This window comes from Lepisma saccharinum, chromosome 6 (assembly GCF_977018435.1).
Source record: "Lepisma saccharinum chromosome 6, izLepSacc3.1, whole genome shotgun sequence".
Lineage (NCBI taxonomy): Eukaryota > Metazoa > Arthropoda > Insecta > Zygentoma > Lepismatidae > Lepisma > Lepisma saccharinum.
The window spans coordinates 76,239,044-76,263,529 of record NC_139234.1 but is presented as its reverse complement, the minus strand read 5'-3'; the positions used below and the strand labels follow the sequence as shown (position 1 = coordinate 76,263,529).

Below are 24,486 nucleotides of genomic sequence, written 5' to 3'. Positions count from 1 at the left end.
CAGTATGTGTTACAGACGTAATTGCATACATAGCATGATGAAATCACGATAAAACAAAGACCGAGTCTACGGCCACGCGCATCTTTTTTGAGGTCCCAGCAGAAAAAACAACGTGGCAGCAGACACTGCCTTATAAAGTACATGAAAAACAGCATCAGTTGTAGCACGCATCCGTGAAAAGTCACGAGCCGCCGCTGAATTCGTGTAATTTGTCATTACATTTTAAATTCTTTCAAAAAAGTAAGTCCAGTTTTGTAGTCTAGAAGAAAAAAATACTTATTTTTTGTAATTCATGTGAATTGTCATTATATTTTAAATTCTTTAAAAAATAAGTCCCGGCCAAATTTGAGGCCACGAGACGCCACTGGTAAGTAGGGATGTGTGTAGGCCTATATTATATTTGAAATTGTTATAATTAACCGAAACGAAAAATTAACCCATCGCTTGCCTATCACGAAAGGTCACGGCATGCCCTTGATTTAGCCCAATATTAAAAAGGCTTTTCTCCCGTGACGTCAGAATACAGCGTTGCAAAAGTGTTGTGCGATAAGTCAAACCCTGCTCTGCTACTCCGTATGTCATGTTTGTTTTGTTTTTTGAGCACAACGCAAAAGTTTTCGGTACGAGCATGCAAGTTCTAAATAGAAAATATTACTAGATAATGCGAAGTGAAAAGTAATAATATTCAAGAGAAGTGACCTTGTTGTTTCTCTTCACTTTTTGTTCTGAGAAGTTTCTAACGTCATGCGACAGAAGAACTGCATAAGATATATTTGAAGACCGAAACAAAAAATGATGCTTGTGAAACAAGTTATATTTTCCCAAAAATGTAAATTCATATCATTAAGTACATTGAATTTTAAAACGTATAGTGCAAAAAGGCATGTCGGCTGTTTTGCTTTCCATGGAAAACGTCCGAACACTGGTTGTTTCCAAAGAGTTTTTAATTGTACTCCGACTAGTGGTGGGAACCTTTATATTACGTCTCTATTGAATAGAACTTCTTCCAGTGATAGTGCTCCTAAACAAGCAGACTCATGGAATGCTATAGAACAAAACTTAAATGTATCACCCGAAGGAAGTGCTATAGAAGATCCCTATGTAATTCAAGTTGCAGTTGTAGGCTTGCCGAATTCTGGAAAGAGTACTCTTATAAATCAACTGATAGGTCGCAGGGTAGGTATAGTATATAAACTGCAGCGGAAAACTGTCTTGTACAGAAAAATCCTGTAGGTATTTTTTTCTGATGCATAGTAGTATAAGTTCAGTTTATTTGATAACGGTTCCGAATGTTTAATATTTTGGCCCAAGTTCCTTTTGTTTTATTGCGATTTAATAATGCTACGAATGCAATTTTACATGGTTCGATTTTGATGTACGTTTTAACAGACGTACACATACTGCGGAGTTTTAGCGATTACTTAAGGTTTTGTTCCATATATGCTTTCGTGGTTAGGTTAGGCAGGTTACGTTTGGTTCCCTTAGCATTAAAATAAAGTCCGTAAATGTATTCTACTAAGGTTCCGATTTACTTCCACATTCATTCCCACGCTTCTACGATATTTACTGTCGCTTGTCGATGGAGAATATCTTGACCATTAAAAGTGCGTAAGGTAATTATCAAGTTGTTTTTTGTTTTTTTAATATAAATAACTTTTTCGAGGGTACTTGTTTGCTATCCGTCGGACAGAATTCTTCATTTCTACAGAAGAAACTACCTACCGTAATAAGTTCCTGTAGTATTGTCTAACATCGGGAAGGTGTTTTCTGTGAAATTCAGGTAAGTCTTCCTTATCCTGGAAACGGATTTCTTCAGATTTCAAACTTTGGGGACAGGTGACTCTGGCCAATTTCTAACATGCCTTTAACAGGGAGTCTATAGAAAAAGCTGGAGCGGAGGTTTAAATTTCGCACCGATTCCGGGATGGATAGCCCCAAAAACCATTCACGGAATGTTCCGCGAAGCAGATAAGTAAGTACGAATGTCAAAAATTGACGAAACTTAGAAGTTATAGGTGTCCGACGGATAGTAAACTTTTACCCACATTTCACTTGTTCATTTCGTCATTTTTTACATTCGTACTTACCTATTATGCATTGCGGAACATTGTTTAAGGTGGGATTTCGCTTTTTTCACGAAAATAGCTTCAATTTTCCAAATATCGAGTAATTATTGTTCATTCCTCTCACACACAATATGGCCTAGAAATCTTGACTAGTGTTGTCGATGATCAGTGGGTTTGCAGTGTTACAACCTTCTGCACCAAAAAATACCTACTTTTGTGTTACTCATTTCGTATTTTTTTCCAGGTTCAAAAACCCCACACACCATTCACGGATAGCCCCACAAACCATTCTAATAGCCCCATGAACCATTCACGGAAAGCACCACAAACCATTCATAAATATCCTCACGAACCATGCACGCAAGGTTAGGTTAGGTTCTGTGAGGTTAGGCAAACATAGTTAATATTGTCATGTTCTGGCAAAACAATGGCGAGTTTGGGAAACACTGACCAGGGTTTACGTCATTGAACACACGGAACATTTGGTTCACGTAGTTGAACGTAATGGAGGCAAGAGCTTTTGTGCATCGGAGAGACATTAATGTCGAAAAATACATGATTTACCGGCCGAATAAGTTGGAACGAAGGGAGAAAACACTTCCACGATCTTTCAAAAGTCTACAGAAACTCAGTTCCGTAAGGAGTTTCTCCTGTAAATTTGAAGAAATGTGTTTTCCCTATACCATACACTTACCCAATTTTCTTATGTTCCATTTTGTGTTAGTAAGCTTCCAATGCTTTACTTTTTATGGTTAATATTTTTTGGTTTGTTACTATGGATCCACTCCCAGACACTCACGACAGGTGGTCAGAATCTATGGATGTGTACCTCAACCTCATATCCAGAAGAGCTGTTATCACCCCTCCCATTTACATGCACCAATGTGTATATTGTACATAATTATGCTAATTATATGTACAATCCAAGTTATGATCCAACTTTCATTGATAATGGTAGAGTTGTAATTGATGAAAACTTGGAAAGATATGAATTGTTACTAATTTGAACTACTCTGATGATTTTTTCTGATGTTTCTGCGTCTCTTTCGTGAACTGTAGGAAACTCAACATTCAGTGACCTACAAAAATCATTGCTGATCACATTCACAAAATACCAGTTCACATATTCACAATAATTTCAATAAAACAAGACTGCACATGAAACCAGTTTTCTGCATGTGCTGGCCTCCATGGGGGTGTTGTTAGCACAGCATGCTACAATGCCAGGGGTCCCGGCCTGGATGTTCTTTTGTGAGTGTCCCTTCATCAATTTCATCATATCATCAGTCAACATCATCTTCGCAATTAGCCAATAGTGGCAGAAAAGTGAAGTAAAATAAAATCAATCAATCAATTTTCTGTATGCACTGCTAGCTATATTGATAAACTACAGTTCTTTGTAAGGGACACAAATGTCGCCAGTGTTTTGTGTAATTGCTATGTTTATTAATGTATGCTATTATTCTCCAATATAATCATGTCTCGGTAACACTTTACTATACCGGAGACGGATTTCTTCAAATTTACAGGAGAAAGTACTTACGCAAATCATTTTCTGTAGCGTTGTTGATGTTCGGGAATGTAGTTTTGATCCATTTTAATGTGAATGCATGTAGTTTTTCTACGAAAAATCTATTTCCGACATGCTATTGCTGCTGCCGCCATTTGCTTTCTGCACGAGAGCACAATACATGCTATTGCTGCTGCTACAAGCCGATGTTGTCCGTATGTGCTAAACTGAACGAAAGGAGTGCTAATGGAACCTAACAGGCCTAACCTAACCTGGTAGGCATGCCTCGTCCCCGTGATGCTTCGTGAATTTTTGGGCTAACGTCAATGGTTTTTGGGGCTACCCGTGGATGGTTTGTGGGAAATAAGGAACAACAGTAAGTACTCATTAATGTAAGAACTAAACATTATTTTCGTTATAAATTCGTTATTTCACCTAAATAAATGTTCCGCAATGCAGAATAGTACTTTAGCAATGTAAAAAATTGCAAAATATATCATTGATAGGTGTCTCCGGTATAGTAAAGTAGTACCCATGTCTCTTCATACAACCTAAGTTTTGACGGCACATAAACCTTTCAGTGTGCATCTTAATTATTTCAATTTTAATGGATTTATTCAATTTAGTCATTATTATGAAGATCCTTGAAACCCTAATCAAATGCAAGTATTTCTGACCAGCAACTTTACAACAGTTATTAAATGTTGTCGATCCACCGAACACCTCTGACTCATTTATTTCGTCACTTTGTATATTTGTACTTACCTATTGTGCATTGCGAAACATTCTTTAAGGTGACATTTTGCTTTTCTGACGAAAATAACAGTAATTATTGTTCTTCCTTTTCTCGCTTACTTAAGACACAATATGGCAGGTACATCTTCAGTAGTATCAGTGGGTATACAGTGTTTCCAACTTTCTTAACCGAAAAATGCCCCACGGACCATTCACGCAAAGCCCCACAAACCATTCACGGTAAGGTTCGGTTAGGTTAACAAACATTGTTAAAATTTTGGGTCGCAGTAATACCGAGAATGTATTTTTCGTTTTTTCATCTTCTTGCAAAACAACCGCGTCATTGGAAACACTGACAGGACATTACGTCATCATCATCCGGTTCACGTACACCAAGGAAGGAACAGCAACGGCAGTTGTGCGTCGGAGAGATATTTTTCATGAAAAACACATGATTTACCGCTCCAGCAGATTCTACGATGACAGAAAATATCTCGACGAAGTATCCAAATGCTAGAAAAACTCATTCCAGTAAGTACTTTCTTGTGTAAAAATTAAGAAATCCGTTATTCCGATTGACAACTTTCACCCAACAGTTATTTGAAATGATTGACATGTACAAGTTACATATTGGCATATGTGCTGAATAATGAATTGAATTGACTGTTCTATAACAGATACACAAGGTTATTCTCTGATTATTTAAAATGTATGTTAAACCTCTAAGTAGTAAATACAATTCAGCACACCATAACATCCCACCAGACTCCTAGCTTATCTTAGTGGAAATTGAAATCCAAATCCACCGTGCTTCTTCTCTGGTTTGTCACACAGGCATACTCCAAACTACACTAAGAATTGGAAAATATTCTCAACTTTGACTCTTTCAATGTTATCTCAAATGGCATTTAAATATAGTCATGTGTATAAAGTCACCACATGCCATGAATGAGCATATATCAAAGCCCTGGGCTATTTGCAACCTGTTGCCTTGCTCTCAGGTAACAGACTGAAAAATAATGTAATGTAATTTTATCTTTATTCACTGTTTACTAAAAAACGTCCTTAACCCCCTAAGTGTAGAATTTTCTGAACAAGTCACAACTGGAAAATTGAGGGGTTTTTTTTTTCATAAAAATTCAATTTCATTAAGGGGAATGCGAAGGGATGCTTGCGCACACCTTAATTTTCTTCCGTGCCCCCTTCGGCACCCCCTATCCAAAACCTATATTCTACAAAAATATTACCTCTTACAGTGTCATATTATGTCATTGTCATATGGAGGGCCGAATGTTAGGTACTGAAGTGAGACTGCTGTTATTATTTACAACAGGCAAGCATTGGTTCTACTCTCAAAGAGACTCCCCATTTATTTTCCTGTACTGTCGGCAGACATAAAGATCAGCGACCCTTGTGTTTCGACTTGTTCTTTCTCTTTTCTTCAAGTAGCATTGGATCAAAAAATTCAATTGCCTTCAAGTATCATCAGGTCGTTCTCGTAAAATTATTGAACGCGAGTTGTATCATGACAGTAGTTTCCTTGTTAATTCATTCTATTTGTTCTAGTAAATGTGCCATTTCAGACTTTTTCAAATACTTTTACAAAGAAGCCAGATATTTGCGAAAAAAATATTATAGTTCGTTGTTGGGGACATTGCGACCCTGCTGCACACTCAGCATTTTGTCCTGACACCACAACATCCGGGCAGACGGAAGGTAGGCTATGTATTATGTAAAACAAGTGCCTATTAAAAGAGAGGTATCAAAGCAACGGAACATTTTGAGAAAAGTGAAGCAGTCCAAAAAGAGAGTATTGATAATTCCATGAAAGTGACTACACAATTTCGTATTTATTGTGTTATTTTATTTTTCAAATTGCAAAACTTTATGTTGCTTAGTAGCGATTTCTTTCTTTTACTCAATGCACACTAACTGAACACTCTGCAGTTGTTGTTACCTATACAACGTATTTAACATTTGATTAACTGATTTTTGTACCTCAATTGGCTGTGCCTTGTAATCAAGGGATCCAGGTTTCGATACCTGGTGGAGGCACATAGTGGTTTGTATCCCACTTTAAATTTAGGTCCAGTCCCGATCAGCCTACATGTGCATAAAGTGGACTTAAAACAATGGATGTCAATTTAATATTGTACATTTCGGTCACGGTCAGTTATATTAATTATTATAAGAGAAGAGCATTGCAAGAACATGGTAACTTCAAACTGAAGGATTTTGTTAGAGAGTGAGCAACACTATTAGGGGGAGGGATATAACTTGACTTCTCTCCGTGGAAAAATGTCTGACCTTGCTTGCCTCCATGGAAAAAAATCCTCCAGTTGCCGACATATGTCATTGTTGTACTTAAATCAGGCAAAAATGAAGCAAGTCGCTAGTATTCTTCAGTCTCATTAGCATATTATCATAGATTCCTATTAAAAGTTGATTGATATTTGAATTAGGGACTAAAACATGCATACATATTTCTTTATTTTCCAACGTCACACCCCCTCAGCAACCCTAGATGATTAATGTTAGTGCCGCGGCTGATTTTATCACTCCCTTGTTCATTTTCTGATTCAGATTCACTGTCACTGCGTTCAGAGATCAACAACAACTGCAACTCGAGCTTTCCCAATGGCGTAGTGATAACGTCACCACCTTGTAATCAAGGGGTTCCAGGTTCGATATGCCTGTGGAGGCACATTTTACAGTGATTTTAATCCCACTTCACACTGTAGGTCCAGTCCCGATTAGCCCACATACACATAAAGTGGACTAAAGCTTCAAAGAAACAATTGCAACTCGGTGTCCGCATCACGCAAAATTAGTTTTTGAACCATATTTCTGTTTTCTATTGTGCACGGACTACACTGTACAAGAGCAGACAACTTTTCTTACATCTTACATGTTCATTTTTTCTTCTTTTTCATCTTCCTCTTTTGCTACTTTATTTGTTTTACTACAGCTAGCATAATCCCACCTAACATGATTGTCATGTTCTCAATGTCTGGGCGTATAAATATATATGCCTCCCACAGTCGAATCTAGTGAAAGCTAACGCAAAGTGTGTATGTATGTATGCACACATATACATTTACATACATATACCTTCCGCACTGCAATCCACACTTAAGGGGTTAAATTTATTTCATTGAAGCAATGTGCAGGAGTAGTGGTCATTGTTGTTTTTGCATCTCAAAACATGTGCTCTCAAGAGCAGTATGGACTTGTAGTTCAAGTTTTCCTGAGAGATGGCACTCTGATCAATTTCCTAATATTTCCATTCTTCATAATTTCCAACTTGCAGTGGGTACGAAGCTAACAGTTGCATAATTTCACATTAAAAAACCTGGTTTCTTATTAGGACAACACAGAGAAGACTACACGTTGAACAACTTGACTTACTTGACTTAATTCCTGTTGCTCCTTTTGGAGCATAGGTCATCTGTGAAACTTCTACATCTGGTCCTGTAGGCAGCTAGTTGAACAACTGATTCTTAATATTTCACAGTTCATTCTTGCTCTTTATGCATGGACTATATAATTCTTTTTAGAACAGAAAAAGTGCTTTGAGAAGCTGAATTTTATAAGCACAACTTCCACAGCATTTTTAGTACACAAATTCTGTGAAGTTCCTTCTTACTGCAACTTTAAAATAACAAATTCGTGTTCTTCAAACTTGAAACATGAGTTCACACTCATTTCCAAAAGTTTCAGCCGGCCCCCGTGGGAGAGTGGTTAGCACATTGTGCTATGACGCCAGGGCTTCCGGGTTCGAATCCTCACCTGGACATGAATGTTTGTGAGTGTCGAATCATCAATATCATCAGTTATCCCCATCTTTGCAAATTAGCCACAAATGGCACAAAAACGAAGTAAAATAAAGCAAATCAATCATTTCTGAAAGTTTCAGATTCTTTCATCATCCTGCTTTACACCTTAATGATTCCTAATAATTTATTATTTTTTTTTTTTTCCTCAAGGCATTCTCGACTTCAAAGAAGGTCCATACAACACGGTGCAAGGCGAGAGCTGTAATGAATTATGGAAACACTCAAGTTATTTTCCTAGACACTCCAGGCTTGGTCAGTGCTGATGAAATGGAAAGGTACTCTTTTTTTTTTCTTTTTAATACGAGGCATATTTTTTAAGTAAGGTCCGTTTGGAAAAAAACTTGTTACATCCTGCACATGTACTCCCAGCATGCATAGAAGCAGACACCATTCGGACCAGTGTTGTCAGTATGTGCACTTCGTACTGTGTGATTGCAATGTTTAAGACGGTCGAGTGGCCTGCCGACTGTGAGATTCGTTCAGTGATCCAGTTCTTGGCAGCAAGAAACATTGCAGCAGCAGAAATTCATGGCCAGATTTGTGAAGCCCCAATGTGATGAGTGATAGCAAAGCAGGCCTATAGCCAGGCAGGGACCAGGGGGGGCTCAGCCCCCTCCCCCTGGAACTAACATATCGTGTTTAATTTGTTTGCAGTGAGGAGTGAATATGTAGACAGCAGATATTATTTTACTCACAACTTTGGTGAAGGATAAATTCACAGAACACGAACAATGGCTATTACATTTGTTCATCTTGTTTATGAGAAGAAGTCTAAGTAGCAGCAAGTATTTAGAAGATCTCTTATCTAGTCTTTAGAATTTTCTTTCATAGGGGAGCTTCTTTACCTGTACAATCGCTGCCTTATTGCAACCTCCCGTTTAGACAGAAATCTGTGACTTTGACATCATCATCCAAATTCTGTCCACATCTGGGTCATAGGGTTGACAGGTCCTAAGTTTTGGGAACGAAGGGGAGTTTCATTGCTTCAGCCAGGGATTTAATGTATGGTGGACGCTATGACTGAATATTGTGCAATTTTTCATGTTTGATATAAATATGTGTATCATCAAAATTAGTATGGAATGTGTAGTAAGGGATGATTTCGGTAGCAGTCAATTAACACAAGAGATGTTTTAAAAGATATAGAAAAAATTTAATATTTGTATGATATTTCTAAATTTTATGTAACTTAATGCCCCCCCACATATAATTTACCTTCATTTAACACTGTTAAACTTTTGGAATATAGACTTGTTTACAAGGCACTCCATGATAACCCTTGAGCCCCCCCCCCCCCCCTGCACCTTGAGATCAATTCCAGCTAAGGGCCTATAGCAAAGTGCAGAAATGGGTGTAAATGTTCAAGGACAAGTGGGAGAATGTGCATGATGAGCCACACTCAGGTCGGCCATCATGATTTGGAGGATGCGGTAGACATCAAAATCCATGAAAACAGACAATTCACAATCTAAAGTTCATTGGCAAGCATTTCAGCAGCAACGAAGAAGTGAAAACAGGAGTTGGGGAATGGCTTGCCGTACAGGTGGCTGACTTCTATGAGGAGGGTCCACAAAAGCTCATCTTATGACAAATGTTTAAATAACCACGTAAACTATGTATAAAAATAAATCAAGGCATGTAGAAACTGATACATAATAGAGTTTTTTGTGTTTTTTTTCAAAATGGTCCATACTTGAAAAAATATTCCTCGTATTGTAAATTTATTAAACTGTAATTGTTAGTCTGCACATCTCATTTTTAAAAAGCACAACAGAATTGCTTTGCAGAGCATGGCTCAGTTACACAAGACATATTTTAAATACAGTCATTCCTTTGTGCTGTCGGAAACAAGAGTGTAAGGAAGATGGCCTCCTGGTTAGTTGAGGCATTGACTATTGCATGCCCACCCAGGAGACAAATTTTCATATGATAAGTGCAGTATTAAGAAGTTACATTTTAAAAGTTAAGCTACAATTATAATTACTTCCCTCTAAAAGTAACTCAATTAGTTACTCATCTTGAAAAGTAACCCATTGTAATTCTGGATAAATTGAAATTGTGCTTGAAATGCAATTATAACACCATTAAGCCTTGTTTCCATGATTATGAAAAACGAAAAATGCTGACCAAGGCAGTAATTTATTTCATTAAAAACATAAACTAAACGTAACGTTTCAACCTTCTAGCAAGGTCTTCTTCAGACTCTGTATCAAGTACAAAAGCAACAAGATACAAAAACAGGGTATTATATATACACAAACATTACTCCCTCCAGACTATTTAGAAAGTTGTTTGGAACTTTCTAGCAGGTGACTTTCACTTGCCAACTTTACTTTCACCTAAAAGGCTAAACACAATTACTTCCATATAGAATGTGGTTGGACTTTTAATCTCACGCTCTTTTCCCTTCATTTTTCTTCCTTCTCCTCTCCTCTTTCTCTCTTGTCCTTTCCACTCTTTCTAACATCTTCTTCCATTCTTTGTTTAACTTCAGTCCCCCATTCCAGTTCATTGTGTCTTCTTCACCTTTCTTCTCTATTTCCTTGGCTTCCTTCCATTTTCTCACTAGCATTCTCTTCTCCCTTCCTATCTGCTTAGCCTCATCCCACTCTATGTCATGTCCTGTTTCTCTCGTGTGTTTAAATATTGCATTTTTCTCTCTCTTAAGTCGAACATCATCCCTATGTTGTTTCAACCTGTCTTTCAGCCTTTTTTTTCGTTTCTCCTATGTACACACTCTGACATTCTTTACAGTTCACTTCGTAGATAATCCCTTCCTTCCTCTTCTCTGTTTTCCTTTTTCTTGTTTGCATTCCTCGCTATTCCTAAGATGCTTCTCCCTTCCTTCCTGTAAGTTTTAATTCCCACTTTCCTAAGCACTTTGCATATCTTTTCTGTGGTCTTCCCCATACTCCTTATTCCAAACCTTCTCTCTTTTTCTTTCTCTTCCAATCCTTCCCTGCCCGTTTTCTTCCTTCTTCTGTTTATGTCCAGTCTATCCTGCTTCCCATAGCCATTCTTTTCCAGCTGTTTCCATAGGCTATTTATTTTGCCTTCATTTTCACATTCCTTCGTGCATACTTTCTTTATTCTGTTCTCCATATTCTTTATAAAATTTGTTTTTGTCACCTCACTTACATCACTTCTTTTGTGGCAGAATACCCCTGCTGCACACTTCTTCTGATGCCAAGCGGTTTCAATTTCTTGTCCTCTCTTCCTTTGCAAGCCTTTTTTTTTTTGTGTGTGTGTGTGTGTGTGTGTATGACTGTGTGTAATTAATTTTTCGGTAAAGACCATATCATAAAGAACATGTAGCTGCAGTGGTCTACTACATGCGAAACTTGGCTTTGCAGGGTGGCTATTCACCAGGAATTCCTGGAATTTTGCAAGAATTATTGGCTCCGGGAATTATGCGTGAATTTTTCTCCGTAGACGAGAAAAACTGCAACTTTGATTAATGCAAATCCCATTGAATTTATAAATGCCCTGAGGCAAGTTTTTTAGTTTAGCTTGTGTTTTTATCGAGGATGGAAAATAATACTGCATAGAAAATAAAACATTATCTCTGATTTCCGTTTACTTTGTTAGTGTCCTTTGCAGAATGGTCTATCTGACAGACGAAGATTATTGAAGATAATGTATCTTCAAGTTGCTCAGTTAAATTTGAGTTTGAGATTCTTATTAAATTATCAATTTTTCGTAGATTAGTATACTCTGTGCGTAACATTTGTGATTTGTGTTTGTAGATATATTTTGAGTCTTGAGTATTTTTTTTAGTTGGTTTTTTAAGTCCACTTTATGCACAGTAAGGCTAATTGGGACTGGACATACAGTTTAAAGTGAGATCTGAACCACTTTGTACCTCCACCAGGTATCGAACCCAGGACCCCTTGATTACAAGGCAATGATGCTACCACTGCACCATTGGGGAGGCCGAGTCTTGAGTATGTGAAATGGCAAAAATAAATGCTTCACCTTAAATTAAATATGTTCATTATTAGGGCTAAACCGTTTAATGAAACTGATATTAGAATTTTTAATATTATATATGTCCAAGGGGGGGGGGAGGGAGGCAGTAATACGTAAGGTTGAAATAGAGAAAACCTCTTCATGAACCCTTGAATTTTTAGAAAGTTTGCCTTGAAAACCGGGAATTATACTTGAATTTTATCATGGTTCTAGAGTGGCCACCCTTTTTTGATTCCTGGGTTGGGTGATCCAAGGTCAGAATGCTTCTGATTTAGTTTCTTCAAGGAGAATGAGTCAGTACAGCCAGTGTTAATAATAAGGTTTAAGAAAAGTAATAGTAGACAATTTTTTTTTAAAAAAAGTTTCTTGGTGATGGGCGTTTCCTCGAACTTGATTTTCTTACTGTAACCTTGAAGACCTGGATTTCATCACTGCAACATTCTACAATGAAGGATTCAAAATCCGAAGCCCCAGTATAGTGGACACTACATCAAAAAGTAGTTGAAAGTATGTAGAATCTATTGACAATATTATACCATTATGATGAATGTTTAAGCTACATTTCTTATCTATTTTCTTAGATAGCACCATACAGACAAAGTAATTTTCTTGGAATGTCACTCAAAGGAGAAAAGCAGAAAGAAATGTGTTGAGAAATATGACAATGTTGCAAATTACTAATCTTTACCCTTCCAAAATAAGTGTATAGGGTTGAACAAACAGGTTTAAGTGGTTGTTAGCATTCCTTTCTCCATCCTCACTTGAGCTGACTGGTTACTGGTTGGAAAACATGCCTCAACCATGAATGAGTTGCACCTCAAAATTTAAGTTGTAAGTCATACGTAGCTTGTGCTCAAGAAAATGATGAACAGTAAGTGCGTGCACAAGTGAAGACATTGATTATACCGGTAAATTTTACAAAGTGTGTAGTGTTGAGAATAAATTGCTTTAAAATACATAGTATGTACTGAATGTAATGAACCAAGTCATATTACTCAAAGTCAGAAACGACTATTTTTATTCAACCTATGATAATACATAATTTGGACCTTGTTACTTTTCCACATAACATCCAGATTGGTCAACACATTGTACAATAACTCTTGTAGAAGTCCATTTCTGCATGACCTAACCACCGGCAAACTTCATCCTTCTCCTGGTCATTGTTGTCAAACTTGGTACCCTGCATGCTGTTCTTGAACGGAGCAAACACCTGAAAGTCTGAATGAGCCCATCTTTTCAGTTTCCAAAGCAGATGGTGAAACGTGTTTATGATCATTTGCCAGTAGCCTTGCCACAAATATTGTTATTACCAAGAGCCTCTATGATGTCCTGTATATCACTGTGTCCAATGTTCAGATAATGTGCAATTTCTCACGCAGTTATGTTCCTTCTACTTTGGATAAACTCGTCAATCTGGCTCATGTTGTTGAGTGTGCAAGCAGTTTTCAGTCTGCCACTGCAAGGCTTGTCAACAACATCGGTGTTGCCACCTCTGAAATATTTCACCCACCTTTTCACAGTAGTGTAACCCATGCAGGCATCTCCATAGAAGTTGCGTAAACTGTGATGCAGGCATCTCCATAGAAGTTCCATAAACTGTGATGAATTTCTGCAGCTTCAACATTTTCACGTACAAGAATTCCACAACAGAACGTTGACGAAACAACGTTTTTCTCCTACCGACAGCATTGACAGTGAAAGTGTGCATGGGCCAGCATGTGGTTCATGCAGTGGACAACAGACGTCTGCACCTGCCATATGTATGGTTTCAACCAAAATTGTCAAGGTCTGAGAGTAATCAAACAAGGCTCACGACTTTCAGTACAAGCCTTGTAAAATATGACTTTTGGTTATCTCGAATATAAGCCACACCCCATTTCTTACAGCCAATTTTGGTTTTATAAAAGTACGCCCTATTCACAAACCTGATAATAACTTTTGTTTATTTGTAACAAATAATAATAATAATAATAATAACCCATGGTGCAACAGCCCTCGATGGCCAGGGCTTACCTATTAACTGCCGGCCTCACTCCCACATGCCTCAGCACAGGTGGGCAATCATCCAACCAGTTAAGGGATGATGTGTGGTCAGCAACACTGGCTGCAATCTCAGGAGAAAAGTTCTTACGCTTCCCCCCAGGAGAATTGTTGATAGTCAACTGCAAATTACTATCTGGATACACTTCATAATATTTATATGCATGGACTGGAATTCTTTTTTTTTTTTTCAGATATAATTTGGAGAAGTCATTCATTGCTGATGCTGAAAGATCTATGAAGGATGCTGATCTTATAGCCGTGGTCCATGATGTTTCCAACAAAATGGTTAGACATTCTCTTGGACCCAAAATCCTCCGCCTGTTGCATTTATATCCCGAAAAGGAATCAATTCTCATTTTAAATAAGGTATGGCACACAGCGCTAATAATTAGTAATATCTCATTTTTGGTTGAACTTGAATATGGTTAAAATTCTCATGCCAATTTTGTATCAACATTTAACTAAATTGTAACTTTTATTTTAAATTTATTAAACATTTTAATCAAATCCAGTTAAATCTTAATTTTTTAAATTATATCATTTAACTTTAATTTTAACTAACTACACTTTTTCCTCTATTTATCTATTAAATATACTCTTGTACAAAAAATATTAAGTGGTGTTGGTATTATATGGATTTGTCTCTTTACTGTTAAACATGTTCATGCAATATTGTAATAATTATTAACTTATCTTTATTATATCTTTTCGTAACTCACTAATCCCACCAAACGAAAGTGGAAAATACATTAACCGAACAATGTGAATTATCCCACATAACCTCAGGGAAGTGAAGCAGGCATGACAGAATGTTACTTTATTTCCGTATTTTTTCATTCATAAAAGAAACCGAAAACACTCCTCTCGGCTCTCAGATTCTTAACACCCGAAACATAACATAGCTACATTCCTCGATGGACACTGCACTTTGGATGGTCATAATATCTTCTAACACCAAAGAATGCAGATGCAGCATTCTTATCTTGGAGCGTGCCAGATAGGCAGTTCCGTACGCTAAGGCACTGTCCTCCCTCTACCAAGGATGCCTCGCTATGGAATTCCAGAGTGAGGCATCGGTGCAGTGTCTGTCTGTCTGTCATTTCACAATGCACAAGGGAACTCCTGTTAAAGTTATTACGGGAAACTGCTCTGGAACACCAGAACAGTCGAAATGGGACTGGCCTCCATACACTGCACTCCTGCTTCATTAACCTAGAATATGCCATTAATTGATGGCCCCAGTTAAAAACATGGAACAATCAGTAATAAATATTGCAATTGCCTGAAATGCTATTAACTAATTATCAATTCACAACACATCATCTATATCAATTTGTATTTTGGAAACTAGTCAAATTGGGAAATTGTTAAAAATTAATGTATCTAGATATTACTAATGTCGATGTGATGCTTTGAGATTGGTGGGAAATATATGTCTTGGTCTTTAATTAATTGCATACTGTTATCATTCACAAACTGTAATTGTCAATAATGTAAAATTATAAATGTAATTGTAAACTTTATAAATGTATTATTTTTCTGTAGTTTACGGTTATTACAAGCATAAGAAAACAGTTTTTTCTTTGTGACGTTTCAGGAGAACACACGCTCCTTTCATCAGACATTTATTTTCATTTTGACTAAAGATACAGTTATAACAATGTTTACTAATTTGTTAAACAAAAAGAATACGTTATATAATGGATGTTGCTAATGTTATATTGTTGTAATATAGCAACTTAACTGTGAAAAGAAGCAGTCTGTTTTATTTTTATTTCAGATTATTATTATTATTATTTAATTATGAATCCCAAATATCATCAGGTAATTCAAATTCATCAAAGTCAAAGTCTCTTGATGTTTTCTGTTACATTAAATTTTAAAGATGGTGGCTTACTCCATTTGTGGAAAAGAAAAACTCCATGCTGGATCTATGTTACCATTTTCATTATTTAATTTATTCCAGTGTTCTTCTGCAATGAACGAAGCTTCCCAGACATTCAACTCTGTGTTTCCCGTTAATCTTTTTAAAACCCTTCTCTTTTTAAAAATTCTTAAAAATTAAAAAGAGAAGGTGGCTCAGTTGGTAACGCGTCCAACTACCATGCTAAAGGTCCCGGGTTTGATCCCCAGCCGGTTCAAATCCGGGAACTTTTCTAACGTTGGAAGCGGCCTCGGTGCCCACCCAGCATCGAATGACATGGGTACCTGGGGGAAACCCTAGGGGTTAAAGGCAGTCAGGGGTGTAATGCTGATCACATCACCCCCACTCACGACCGGATCAAGACAGTGTTGGGCATTACCCCCACACCCCCTATATGCCTTCATGGCATGGTGCTATGCACAGGGAAGCACTTTACCTTTTTTACCTTTATTATATTTGTAATCTCACATGTAACAAATAGTTAAATAGGAACTGACATCCGGATATATTCTTAGGCACCAGGACAACAAGCGCATACCCTTGAATGTATGCGGGTGGAGGCGGGCTTATTTCCCCCTATTTTCTTAAAATCTGCTGAAGGTTCTTGGTTCAGGTGTTTTTTTGTGATAATCCCTTAATTTTATTAATCATTCATTCTCATTGTCGCAATTAGCCAAAAGGTGGAGGAGAAACTAATAAAGTAAGAAAAAGTCATAATACAATCTTTAAAATGTATATAATAGCATTATCTACAGCTCTCCAAGACATGATACAATGTTTTTAATTGAATAAGAAGCTGTATTGTTCATGATTTGTACTAATACAAAGGTCATCCCAATATTAATGCCTCCACCTTAATAACTCCTCATATTGTTATTGGATTGCAATGAAAGTTCGAAGTTTGTGTGAAAATACACCGATGAGCCATTACTTTATGACCACCCCAACCCAGAAACATTTAGCGTGCCTGGAGCTAACGGCTTGCTGTTAGTAGGTCTCCAGTGTCACAATGGGAAAAGTGGCCGATCTCTCCTAGTTTGATAGAGGTGAAATTGTGATGGCATGGTGCCTTGCGACCAGCATCTCTGAAACGGCACGGATTGTTGCCTGCTCTCATGCCACTGTTGTGAGCATGTATCGAAAGTAATGCAATGATGGGCACACAATGAAATGTCGACGCGGGTCATTGATGCCAGAGGTCAGCGAAGACTGTCGCGCATTGTTTGGAGTGACCGTAGGGCCACAGTGCGAAAAATCTCCCACAGGTATAACAGTGGTGACCAGGATAATGTTTCACAGCACACGGTTCATCGAACACTGCTGCGCATGGGACCCAGTTGTAACCCAATGCTGACTGCAATTCACTGAAAGCAGCACATGAGATGGGCACAAAATCATCAACACTGGACTGTGGATGATTGGAAAAAGGTCACCTGGTCCGATGAATCCAGATTCCTGGTTCATCACATCGACGGCCAAGCGCGTGTACACCGATTTCCATTGGAGGCTATTGCACGTGATGTATGGTTGAGCAGAGACAGGCTGGTGGAGGAGGTGTGATGGTCTGGGTGATGTTTTCATGAGACTCGAGGGGGGTGGGGGCAGCATTATTCCAGTACACCTGGTGACTGCCACTTCCAACAGGACAATGTGTGCCATGCCGCACTGCTGGGATTGTGCAGGACTGGTTCAAGGAACATGACAGTGAATTTGCTATAATGCCATGGTTCTACTTTGAGAAGTGGGTTCATGCTACATCACCACTGCCCTGCAGTGTACACCAACTGGAGGATCTGCTGTTACACTTGTGGCATGAGATACCCCAGGATACCTTCCGCCACCTTGTTGAATCGATGCCTCACTGAATGACCATAGTTCTGCTGGCGGCTAAAGGTGGTCCTAAACCCTAGTAGATAGGTGGTCATAATGTGATGGCTCATCGGTGTAGATACACATGTTGGGTACCTATTAAGGCTATTCAAAATTCTGTCTATCGCTTTCGATACATTTCTGCCACCATTTTTACCCAATTCTGAAATCTGCTCTGGAAATAAGTTTGAGGTTGTTTTTTGACCCATACATTCACAGCGAATTCCTGAAAATGCTGTCAACGCTAAGGTTGTTTTTGAGAGGGGCAAAGAAATGGAAGTCCAATGGGGCTAAATCAGGACTCTAAGGGGGTTGGGGCATTACTGACTACCACATTTTGGCAGTGGCCCGTGACAACGCTCTATTTGCAAGAAATTAATTACAGCTCTTTGTTTTTCTCTGCTATTCATGTTGTTTGTTTACTTACCTGCAAATGAAAAATTGTGTTCATTAGTAACATATCACATTATATGTGTGTAAAGTTTCATTGCAATCTGATAACAATATGAGGAGTTATTAAAGTGGAGGCATTAATTTCGGGATGACCTTTGTAGTTTCTTATTTCACATATATTGCAATGAATTATGACTTTTTTCAAAAGTCAACAACCACTCTTCTAGATAGTGCACCTTGGAAACTGCATCTTTGCAGACCAAGGAGGCTGACGTCCATTTCAGAGTGGTTAGCACAGCATGGTATGATGCCAGTGGTCCCAGATTCAAATCCCAGCTTGGGCATGGGTATTCTTTCTGAGTGTCCCTTCATCAATTTCATCATATCATCACTCATTCTCATCTTTGCATTTAGTCAAAAGTGGCAGAAAAGTGCCAATAATTATTATTAATAATAAAAATGGTACTGTTACTTTTTTATTTTTACATTAATTTTAAACAGTTTACAATAATTTAATGACATGTTGTAACAATGTGTATAAAATAATAAAATAGAATGCGCTAACATACATTAGTCTTCAGCACTGTTGTTCAGGGTGTGGAACTCCTCAAAGCAAGTGTGTACACACAGATGACATAAATGAATGTTTGTACTGCTGAATAGGTTAATTTTTTTTAAAAAAAAAAGAAAATAGAAGAAAATGAAAGGAAAAGCTGTGTAGAAAACATCAGTCTAAAACCATGGGTGAAATAATGGAAGATTTAAATTGTCACTTAACCTGCCGTTACTCACGGGTGTGCACCGCCCTCACTTTCGTTTTCAAATGTTTGTAATTTGATCTTCATGGAATTGTCGTCTACTTTCCTTTCTGAGGATCATCTTCAATAAGATACCACAATCCGAAACATGAGACATCGCTAACTCTCTCTTTGTTTCGGTTGTGTCGGAGGGTGCGAGAAGAAGGGAGCAAAGGAGCGCCTGCAAACAACTGTATTTTCTCCTGGTAGTGAGTTACAATAGATTTTATTTGCTTCTTAAAGAAAGTAATTAAAATATGTATTACTCATAAACAAAATGACCACGAGTACTGCCAGGTTAAAATTTTCATGTTTTGCTGTTTCAACAGGCTGGGTAGTCTTTTTAAAGTACTTACTGTGAGAAGTATGTATAAAAGTAGTGACATTTGACCCCATCTGTAGTGTCAGTAAGAGTAGAGCATTTTGCCTTATATTCTTAATTGTTGATTTTGTTGCAGACTGACTTGTTGATTCAGAAGCGAAAGCTCCTTCTACTGACTGAAGAGCTAACGAAGAGCACATTAAAGATTAAAAAGGAAAGCAAAAGATCTGATATAGATACTGCACAGCCCTTAAGCGAGCTTCAAGTAAAGCAGGCTATAGAGGGCGAGACAGGATGGGATAGATTTACAGAAGTATTCATGATATCTGCGTTAACCGGTAGCGGATCTGGTGATGTGAAGGTACGTACTAGTTTTTTCTCTTGTGTTTTTCCTTCTTCCGCATGCAATACATGCTAACCTGAAAGTATCCTAATGCAGAGAGTGTGGAAGTAACAGTTACCATAATTGTTGAACCCTGTTTTTTCAGTTGTAAAATTAGTATATAACCTTTTCATCGTGTAATCGTCGCATTGGCGTATCAGATAACAAAACCAATATCAGTGCAGAATTCTCGGATTTAATTTTATAATTTGTAAGGAATTATTGCAGGATCATAATTCACAGTTTTGTGGTTTGCACAATGCAAATCTGCAGTTTGCCTGCATCTACTGCAAGTATTGGTAAACCACTAAAATGTCTATTTTCATTTCGTCCTTAAAATTGCTATTTCCAAACCTATCAAAAGCTGGACATGACATATATTGGTCGCAAACTACAGTTTAGTATGGCAACAATAACAAATCCATTCTCTTCCAAAATGATGTTCTTTAAAATTTCCTCCAACTTGAACCATTTATTAATTTCTAGAATTGCCTCTGTGGAAATTATAAGTTAGGATTGTGTAATTTTTTAAACACTCTGTATTTCCTTTATGAATATGTGATGCTCAAAATGTAGGGCATGGGCGAAAATAAAGAGGATGCTGGCAACCATGTTCTTTCCACTTTTCAGGAGTACCTGCTTCAGCATGCCAAACCCCGACCTTGGGTGTTCCTGCCTTCTTTCTTCACGGACCAGAGACCGGAGGATATGGTGGTGGAGGCAGTTAGGGAGAAGATGCTGGAGTACCTTCCTAATGAAATACCATATCTCTCTGTGATCGAGCTGGAGCATTTTCATGTTGATCCTGTGGGTAAGAAAACTTGTGGTTGGTCGATCTGAGGGATGGATTTCGTGAACTGGAACATCCTAAAAACATAGTAAAGTCAACCTATAAATGAAAAAATCATGAAGTAGTGAAGAGCATTTTGAAAATGCATCCAAAAAGCATATAAATTTCCAGGATTTGGGAATTCCACTTTTTTCTTTTTCTTAAACCAGCTCCTTGATTATTCCACATAAAAATATTGTTCATATTTTTGGAAATGAGAGATGGTGGTTGTTTTTGTTTTTTTGTATTAGTTTCAGTGGCTGAGTGACGTATTCGCTGTACATTAATATTAAATATTTTAATATTTCATCAGCTGAGTCTAATTATACTTAAAAGTGTGCAAAATTCAAAGTTTGTGAAAAATGAACTTTGTGATTAAGTAACGTCTGTTTTAATATTTCAATATAATACTTGAATATTTGAAAGCAAGAAGAAAAGACTCTGGTAAATTGCTGTAGAATACTTGGATTAATACTAATAAATATTAGTTTTTCTTGTATGTACGCATTGCTTGCATTATAGAATTATTTTCCTGTAGTTTACGATTATTACAAGCATAAGAAAACAGTTTTTCTTTGTGACGTTTCAGGAGAACACACGCTCCTTTCATCAGACATTTATTTTCATTTTGACTAAAGATACAGTTATAACAATGGTTAGTATTTTTTAAACAAAAAGAATCTGTTATATAATGGATGTTGTCAATGTTGCATTGTTGTAATATAGCAACTTAACTGTGAAAAAAGCAGTCTGTTTTATTTTTATTTAAATTATGAATCCAAAATATCATCAGGCAATTCAAATTCATCATTGTTTTCACAAAGTCTCTTGATGTTTTCTGTTACATTAAATTTTAAAGATGGTGGCTTACTCCATTTGTGAAAAAGAAAACTCCATACTGGATCTATGTTACCATTTTCATTATTTAATTTATTCCAGTGTTCTTCTGCAATGAACGAAGCTTCCCAGACATTCAACTCTGTGTTTCCCGTTAATCTTTTTAAAACCCTTCTCTTTTTAATCAAATGCTTCTCTTCGATGATATGAGTTGACAAACCTGTTCTTGGGTTTAGATTTATAATGTCCAAATCGTGTTCGTGCCATCTTATTGCCATTTTCCTTGCTGTTTGTCCCACATAATCTTTTGAACATGAACAACTTATATTATATATTCCTGTGGTTTCCACATCTGGTAGAGAGTTTCTCATTTTGAATTCATTAAATGTACATTCCAAACTTCTTGGTGATTTAAAAACAATTTTGAAATTAAAACTTCTAAAAATTTTTGCAATTTTATGTGAGAATCCCTTGTGGAATGGAATGCACACAAATTTCTTTTCAACAGATTTTTCATCTTTGTCTGTATTTCTCTTTTCCTTTAGTTTTCTTGCAACTTGTTTTTTGATTTGGTTTATTCTGTTAGTGTGAAAACCATTTTCTTTTGCTATATTAAAGAGCCTTTCTTCTTCATTTTTGATATCCTCATTATTAGAACATAGTCTTTGTGCTCTCAAATGAGAAGCATTTGATTAAAAAGAGAAGGGTTTTAAAAAGATTAACGGGAAACACAGAGTTGAATGTCTGGGAAGCTTCGTTCATTGCAGAAGAACACTGGAATAAATTAAATAATGAAAATGGTAACATAGATCCAGTATGGAGTTTTCTTTTTCACAAATGGAGTAAGCCACCATCTTTAAAATTTAATGTAACAGAAAACATCAAGAGACTTTGTGAAAACAATGATGAATTTGAATTGCCTGATGATATTTTGGATTCATAATTTAAATAAAAATAAAACAGACTGCTTTTTTCACAGTTAAGTTGCTATATTACAACAATGTAACATTGACAACATCCATTCTATAACAGATTCTTTTTGTTTAAAAATTACTAACCATTGTTATAACTGTATCTTTAGTCAAAATGAAAATAAATGTCTGATGAAAGGAGCGTGTGTTCTCCTGAAACGTCACAAAGAAAAACTGTTTTCTTATGCTTGTAATAACCGTAAACTACAGGAAAATAATTCTAATAAATATTGTTAACAATTTTCAAGCATTGGTATTGTTATTGGTGGGAATAAGTAATAATATTACCATGTGTGTTAATATTGGCTGGCACTGCACTACTTTTTATTTGAAAATATATGAGGGTAGTCAAATGATAACTTTTAAAATCTTACAAGATTGTAGAACGGACTTACATAGTTCAAATTTATGCACGATATCAGCTGTTATATACAAAACGTCCTCAAGGCTGCAACAGTGATCAAATGAACTTCCAGTTCCCTTTTTGTTATTTTAAAGATGGAGGGTTCGCTGTACATTTGCACCACTGAAGAATAGTTGTTTCTTTCCCCTTTTTATGAATGGAAAAGAAAGCCGGGGGGGGGGGGGGTATCACACATATGCAAATGGATTGCATTCACATGCCAAAGACATGAGGTAACCATGCATTTAATCAGTGTTTCAAAATACATATGTAGATCAACAGGTCATGTAAAGAAATGGTAAGCTGATGCAATCTTACATGCAAAAATCTGAGAGAAGAAAAATGAATTACAGTTTTCAACTGATTCACCCTCGTATATGTAAGCTTCGCTTACTATAATCAGAATTTGTGGCTCTGTTATGAGTCCAAGTTAAAGTGTAGCAAAAAAAATTGTTTAAGGGAGATTTCTCACTGAATGGACGAGCGACATATGTCACTCTCGCAATTTCAACTGGCGGCTGGGAAACAACGAATCAGCAATCAGTTGAATTTTCTTTGGCTGACATCGGGCATTTTCGACTCACAAGGCACCAAAAGTTCCAGGCAGGATGAAACAAATGAGTGTCATATACGCAACATGTTGCCAAACATACTGTAAAATGGAACACAGAGAGAGAGAGTTGATCAGCACTGTTACTGGATAAAAGTTGTACAATTGTACACAAAGCATGGAAATTTAGTACACAAAACACCCAAACACTACAAATAAGCTAATAAAAACAACTAACAAAAACGGATGTACGCTAGTAAAAACACCTCTCATACATTTTATTTGCAGGTTCAATAGTTGCAGTGGTTCTTGTAAGAAGTAAAAAACCCAAGAGAGGAAAGCTTTTGATTGGTCGAAGAGGAACTATGGTAAAGAAAATTGCGATGCAAGCTGAACAGGTACTGGCAAATTCATTTCAGCAAAATGTCAGATTGAGGGTGGTAGTAGATGTAGACAAGTGAGAATTTCCATTTTTGTACCAAGTTGATAATTTATTGTAAATAAGTAGAGCAAATGTACATTGTGTATTAAATTAGTAAGTGTATTTATTGGGCTGTTTCTTAATAATTTTCCAACCCTTTTATTCAGCTTTCAGATCAAAGTGGCAAGTGACACATGGCAATTGGAAAAGTACTTTCAGAATTAAATGCAACCTTTCATAGTGAAGTGACATAACTAGCTTCACATGCCACTTGTTACTTGTGTTTCACTCTGATTGGGCCATTTTCTTAATAGCATGTGTCATGTCGCCTCAGTTTGTTGTTCTCTCAGGTGTCGTTTTTTTAGACTGGAAATGCATGTCGCTTGTCACTAAATCTAAAAGCTGCTTTAGATATATTACAGCAAGATGAATAAAAGTCAAAGAACTTATGGACAGTATTCTATTCTGTCATGAACATGGTGACTGTCCTTAGGAATTTCAAAATGTGTTAGTTTGAAACATTAAGGTTAAAAAGTGGAGGAAGACTAAAACAAGTTAAAATTTAGAATCCTAACTGCATGCGGATGCTGCTTCTAGCTGGCAATCTGGACATTCACTATATTGAT

At 36.9% G+C, this 24,486-nt stretch overlaps 1 protein-coding gene across 1 annotated transcript; it reads left to right on the top strand.

Moving 5' to 3' along the window:
- The first annotated feature begins 588 nt into the window (after positions 1–588).
- Positions 589–23,983, top strand: LOC145989463 (GTPase Era, mitochondrial). The gene is made up of 6 exons (XM_083124810.1): positions 589–1,176; positions 8,298–8,422; positions 14,354–14,528; positions 19,604–19,828; positions 20,480–20,660; positions 23,728–23,983. Exons 1-6 carry the CDS (start codon positions 793–795, stop codon positions 23,898–23,900), a joined length of 1,263 nt encoding a protein of 420 aa, XP_082980936.1. The 5' UTR covers positions 589–792; the 3' UTR covers positions 23,901–23,983.
- The last annotated feature ends 503 nt before the right edge of the window (positions 23,984–24,486 follow it).